The sequence below is a fragment of the Anneissia japonica genome, unplaced genomic scaffold, assembly GCF_011630105.1.
Source record: "Anneissia japonica isolate Jap-2015-1 unplaced genomic scaffold, ASM1163010v1 scaffold3934_len446420_cov169, whole genome shotgun sequence".
In the NCBI taxonomy this organism is placed as follows: domain Eukaryota; kingdom Metazoa; phylum Echinodermata; class Crinoidea; order Comatulida; family Comatulidae; genus Anneissia; species Anneissia japonica.
The window spans coordinates 214153-220789 of record NW_022723069.1 but is presented as its reverse complement, the minus strand read 5'-3'; the positions used below and the strand labels follow the sequence as shown (position 1 = coordinate 220789).

The window sequence follows — 6637 nt, the reverse complement described above, 5'->3', positions numbered from 1 at the left end:
TTTTTGTAGAGGTTATGGAAACATGGCCGCCGCCACCGCCACCGACGAAGCCCGGGAAATGGAAGTTGAAGATGAACCCGAAGAGATAGAAACGAACGACACAGGTGAATGTGACAAAAATGAAAAACCAAACAGAATATCAAGACTTCCACTTACAAGAATTAAACATATAATTAAGACAGATCCTGATGTAACTTTAGCAAGCCAAGACTCGGTTGTTCTCATTGCGAAAGCTACGGTAAGATAAAGAGAGGACGAAATTCACCCGTCCCGGCACGCGTGTGTAGAGTAGTAGTAGGCCTAGTAGTAGGCCTAGTGTAGTAGGCCAAGGAGGTACTGCCTAGCACATAGCCTAGCATGGCCCACATAGACTAGGAGCTTAGAGCCAGTTTTTTCCGTAATTTAGGTTTTAGTAGGACTAGGCTAGGCATATTATGGGAGCAGAAATCTAGACTAAGGCAGGAAGGGTCTCTTTTAATCTTTTTTTAATGTTATTTTATTTCATTCCCCAACCCCAACCAAACAAACGCAAAAGCAAGCATACATAATTAGCAGTACCAGTATAGGCCAGGCCTATTATCTGGTGTAGTGTCGTTTCGGCCCTGAGTCGATTCGGCCTGGGTCGATTTGGCCCGCCAGGGTCGTTTCGGCCCAGGTCGTTTCGTATGGAACCCCCACAGTGCCTTCTGCGGCGCCTATAGCATTCGGTTGCGCATTTACCATTCGGCGACCCATTGCATTCGGCGCATTTGTTACGTGGCGGCGAAGTTTTCATTCGGCGATGACTATGTATTCAGCACATTTGTTGTGCGGCGCGACTTTTTCATTTGGCAGCGACCTTAGCATTTCGAGACTACATCATTCGGCTAGCATTCGGCGAATATACTGTAAGCCTGTATCAATTTGTGCGACCATCCAATAGGATAAAACAGGTAGTTTCCAACGCCTGCTTACAAGCCTAACTTACATGCTGTATATTTTTGTGTTAATCTGGTGCTTCTGTTTGTGTTTATGCTTTTCTACTACGTTTGAAGAAGAGTAACGAAATGCACATAATTACTGTAGTATATTTTGATTTTACTTGTAACACGAATAAGTGATTTCGTGGCATAAAACAATGATTCTGTGACATTTAAATGGTTGTAGTCCAGTGTCCTTGACCCATCCAGTACTGTGGGAGTGCTTAAAATGTAACCTCATACTTGACAATTTCATAATGCATCCTAAGAAAGCATTTTATTTTACGTGTCATGGGTTTTGTACAGTAGGTCAACGTATCGTCGCTCACATCACGAACTAAAACAATCAAAGCAGATTGTGTTAGTTCGTGAAATCACAGTAGCGCGTCAAAACGAGCGTGTATTGGTTGTCAGGCAATTTTGTATTCTTTACCACACAAAAAGTCCTTAACAACAACAGCGCGTATTTTGACGCACTTTTTTTATTTCATGAACTAACACAATCTACTTTGATTGTGTTAGTTTGTGATGTGAGCGACGATATTGTAAAGTACTGTTGTATAAATAGGCCTACAGTATTATTCTAAATGACTGTCCAGTTTTATTTAAGTATAATAGATTCCAGCTACCTTTGGCAAAGGCAAAAACTATTATTTTTGCCTTTACATATGTTATGTCCCGTTTACTCTATTTTTATCATTTATAGGCCTACATTTTATTTGTTTAATTTAATGCTTAGTATACTTTTGCTGTCAAAATGTTAATCGCGCTGCTGACTGCTCCTACAGTTATTTAATCATATCCCTATGTTTAGCCTTCATATTATTATTACATTATTATGCTTTCCAAAAACACAACACATGGTCCTTCAATGCGCTTGCTTACACTTTTGTTTCGTTATATAAGAACCAGCACAATTTTGCCCAGGCTCAAAGTGTTCTTATTTTTGGGCTGATTTCAGGCTCAAAATGTTCTTATTTTATCCTTATTTTTACACACTCTTCAAACATAAAAAATTATTATTTTTACAGACAGTATATTACTTTACTGTATTATAGAGGGTACAGTATTACATACTAATATTACATAACACCACTGCAAATAAGGTACAGATAGATTTGTTTGTATGTTGGCCAGGTCATCGAGTCCAGCTTTGCTACCACTAGTTTGCTATTATTTGATCAGCTGATCAACTTGTTTTACAAATGAAGTTTACTTTTTAAATTCTTGACTACTTGATTTTTTTTCCCTATTTCACAGGAGATGTTTTTGCATCATTTCACAAGGTCTGCATATGTGCAAACTGCAAAAGGCAAACGAAAAACAATACAGAAAAAAGATATCGGTAATGAATTTTTGTTGAAAACCTCACTAACATGATACGTTAAAATTTGTTGTGTCAAGGTAAGCATGGAGCACAGTGCACAGAGACATTTGAGACCAGTACTGATTGGTCTGCCAGGATTTAAAAAAACAAAACAAAAAACACTTGACCTAGGCTCATTTCTGGGTTTGGTTGCCTACCAGGTTTCATATGTTGGTTGATAAAATGGTTACCACTTTCAACATGTTTACAACATGTTTAAAATTCTGCCTCGTCAAAGGAGTCCGTACAGTATATCTTCGTGGTGTGAGCTATGTAAAGAACTGGTACATTATTAGTATCTCCCCTTCCTTCTAATTTTCAGATATTTCAGTGGATCTGACTGACGAATACGCATTTCTCGAAGGTAAGATTTGTCAATTGTTTTACCTTTTATTGTATGCTTTTATACAAACAAAAATTTAAGAGAATTAAAATATGGAATGAAGTAGGTTGTCTTTGCTATATGCAGGTCTTCCTCAGACCACTTTTGGGACCTGGATTTTCATAGTCTTTAGCAGCTTTGGTCTCTTAATTATAGTAGAATAATAAAAATAGAGACATTTGTTAATTTGGGATCACTGAAAAGACTGGTCTTTAGGTGGAGGTGGTCTTTAATTAGAGGCAGACCTGTATTATGTTATTGTACAAGTAAAAGAGTAACACATTTAGCTGCTATTCAACTTTTTATTATGTTTTTTTTTGTACTTAAAAAAAAAAACCAAAAAAAAAACCAGCATACTATATTGACAGCTAAAATCTTCCTAACAATATAACATTGTCCAACACAAACAAACTTTTCTCATACAAATTTAAAAAAATACCTTCTTTAAAATTATAATTAATGTAATACTTAATCGTGTTTTTTTTTTTTAATGATTTATGAATTACATCAATTAATTGTGCTTCCTCTATGTTTATATGTCTTTATAGTTCTTCTTTAATTATATATCTATTTTTTATTTACTATAAAATCTTTTTTGGCTAGCCCATCACAAGTTTTAATTGGAATTTGTTTCCAATTAATTTTACTTACAGGGCACTTGCCTCTTTCCATTTAATTTATATTTACTAAAACATTGTATATACATGTAATACGTTAAATATTTGTTAATAATTATTTTTTTATCCTTTATATTGTGAAAGAAATAAATGTTGATTTGATTGATTGATTAATTGAGCTATGTGGGGCATGGATAAAACATAAAAACAGGTCTCCCTCCAATTAAAGACTACTTTTGGGAATAATAAAGATAAGACATCTTGGTAATATGGGACCACAGAAAAGTGGTCTTTAATTGGAGGTGGTCTTCAATTGGAGAAGTTCTAATTCTAGGGGTCTTGTAGAGGGAGATTTGATATTGAGATTGTACTATGCCCTGAGATGTTTGCATTTTGTACCTTTCAACTTTCACAATGTACACAGTAACAATGAGTCTGCAGGATAAAATGACTTTGTTGACTGCCAGACCTTTATTTTAAGGCTCCTTACCGTGTGCCAAAACAAGTTTACATGGACAAACATACTTTTTTTATATTTTATCTCGTAATTTATCATCAAAATGATGTGTTTAATAAATTGGCTGGAAAATATTAAGGAAAGAGTAAACTTGTTGACTGTGAAAGCACTTTTCATTGACTATGCCAAGTGCGAGTATTCTCGTCCACTTTTTGCATGGGTTGGTATATGTTCAAAGGGCACCCCCACTTGTGCCGCTCGAGTGTACTGTACTACCGGCAACATAACACAACAAACATACATACTGTATGTCATTTGTACATTACATTGTGTAGATGTATCTTCCCCAAACTACTAGCTGTTGAGTCTGGTTCTACAAAGTAATAAACGCTAGAATGCTTGATTTTGATGAGTATACTCGTCCTTGGCGCCCTCAGCAACACCCTGTTGGTTGAGTATACTTATTGCTAACAGCCAACGTGTTAAGAGACATTTTTTGGATTGTACCCATATTCTCTGGTTCAGCACGACCAATGGCACACATTAGGTATCTTTTACACTCTACTAAATTATCATTTGATATCTGTGAGAAAATTGTGGATTTCTCTTAGTTTACTGTCCAACAAACTTTCTCCTATTAAAAACCAATAATATTTCTACAGTATATTTAATTGTTTTCAAAGTTAAGATACTGTATTCAGTATAATACTATTTGTTTTCCTCTCAGGTATGCTAGATTCATGAGTCAACTTTCATCTGATGAGTTCAAAGTGTACAGCAAAATACGAGAACTGGAAAAAATTGTAAAAGAATGGCTATTGGTTACTGTATGTCACATGACGTTTTAAGACCAATCACATTATACACAAAGTATTATGTAAATAAATTCCATATGATATTTTCAAGATTTGTTACTGGTCTCAGTGTGTTCACTTGAGTAAAAACACTTCTAAAGTTTTTCTTCATAAACTGCTTATTTTTTTATTTTCAAATTCAAATCTTGAGACAACAAATGAAATCAAGGCATTGTTTTGTAACTTATTTTTTTAAAAATTGCATTATTATTGTCATTACAGTACAGTAACAGAACTAATATGTAGGTTAGACAAATTATCTCCAATAAGATTAAAGCTTCAATTGTACTACAGTAGTTGGTTAAGGTATCTAGAGTACATAGACAGCAGAGAGTTTCAGTGTCATATTCCAGTTGGGTCTCTTTTTATTACAATATATATTGACTAATATTGATGAAAATTGCTTTTTATATTTATAAGGCTATTAAAAACACTCGTTTGTTTGCTTTCACATTGTAAAAAATTGAATATATGGACGGGTGGAAAAATGTTTCTTTTTTTTTTGGTAAAATCATAGAAACATCGTGAAAACTGCGCGGTTTACATTTTTTCATGGAAAAACAATCATTTTTTTGTTAAAAAAAAAATGAAATAGTAAAAATTTCCATTCATCACGAATCCTTGCCAAAATCGATGAAAAATCGGTTTTCATTTGATCTTTTTAAAATAAAAAAAAAAATCTTAAAAAAAAAAAATAAAACCCGCCCCTAATTTTCGGAATTTTAGGGGCGGAGGATGACGGCAAACAACTATGGGGTGCCATACGCAGCAAAAGTCCATGTTAAAATCAAAATGTAATTGCAAAATTCAATGTCTAATTTATCAAAACGTAGGCGTAAATTTCTCAAAATGTAGATCTAGTTTCCCAAAATGAAATTCTAATTTTTCAAAACGTAGTTCAAATTTTTCAAAATGTAGTTCTAATTTCTTTAAAATGTAATTCAAATTCAAAATGTAGGTCTGACTTGATCAAATGCCCTCTCCAAATTCTATTTCAAAACATAAATAGAAAACCAGCCTTGGTTTGAAATGCATTTGACAACAACACTAGAAATGGACTTTTGCTGCGTATGGCACTAGACTTGCGAAATGTAAATCAAAACTAATCAGCCAAGCATGACGTGGGCCTGTAGTCATTATGATTACAGGTTTACATTGTACCAAGGTCAATATTAACGCTCGCATTTTTTAAAATTTTTTTAAGGATTTTAAAATATTCAAAAAAACTGTACACTTCAATAAAAAAAATTAAGTTAACTTAAAACACAAACAACGCGATAGGATATGAAGTTTGCGAGAATAATTGGTACACTTGTACTGTATTTTCTGAAGCGCCGTTCGTTTTTGGGGTTGCTACAATCAGCAGTTGTTACATCAGTGGCGTCACGCTCAGGCGCTGACGGGGGGGGGGACGCCAGGGCCCCAAGTGCGAGGGCCTCCCCCCTGACATTGTTTAAACAAAATATAATATAAACTATAATACCGTTCATTCAATGGGGCCCGACAGTTTTAAACAATAAAAGCTGGGTTCTGATGTTTGAGATCATGCTTCTGATTTTGTGATCAATCTGTTTTGCAGATTGATCACACAGTTAATTTTTCAATCTCCAGCAAATTTTAAATAGCATCCAAAATCCTCCTTTTTGGAATGTAAGGAAATAGATAGTGCTTTTCCCTTGTTGGATCGATTGTAACTCCTGAGTGTAGCAACCCTAAAACGAATGGCACTTCAGAAATACAGTACAGTATACCAATTATTCTTTCAAACTTTATATCCTATCGTGTTGTTTGTGATTTAAGTTAACTTTATTTACTTATTTTTTATTTATTTTTTTTTAAGTGCACAGGTTTGGAATATTTTAAAATCCCTAAGAGGTCATCCATTATTTTCATCATTTTCACGCGCGTACAAAATGTACGCTGGGGGGAGGGGGTTGAAAGTGTGTGTACGCTTTTCAAAAAGTACAAAAATAACGATTTGGAAATGTTAGCCTACGTTTTT

General features: G+C 34.5%; 1 protein-coding gene across 1 annotated transcript; it reads left to right on the top strand.

Moving 5' to 3' along the window:
- Positions 1 to 4740, top strand: LOC117112098 (DNA polymerase epsilon subunit 4-like). The gene is made up of 4 exons (XM_033255147.1): positions 1 to 238; positions 2220 to 2304; positions 2648 to 2689; positions 4509 to 4740. Exons 1-4 carry the CDS (start codon positions 23 to 25, stop codon positions 4523 to 4525), a joined length of 360 nt encoding a protein of 119 aa, XP_033111038.1. The 5' UTR covers positions 1 to 22; the 3' UTR covers positions 4526 to 4740.
- Positions 4741 to 6637: the final 1897 nt, after the last annotated feature.

Bases quoted from the DNA above. Each gene is read 5' to 3' on its own strand.
- LOC117112098 (XM_033255147.1), top strand. From the start codon at position 23: ATGGCCGCCGCCACCGCCACCGACGAAGCCCGGGAAATGGAAGTTGAA. The intron at 239-2,219 runs GTAAGATAAAGA...CCTATTTCACAG, and splicing joins TTCTCATTGCGAAAGCTACG to GAGATGTTTTTGCATCATTT. The intron at 2,305-2,647 runs GTAATGAATTTT...TCTAATTTTCAG, and splicing joins AATACAGAAAAAAGATATCG to ATATTTCAGTGGATCTGACT.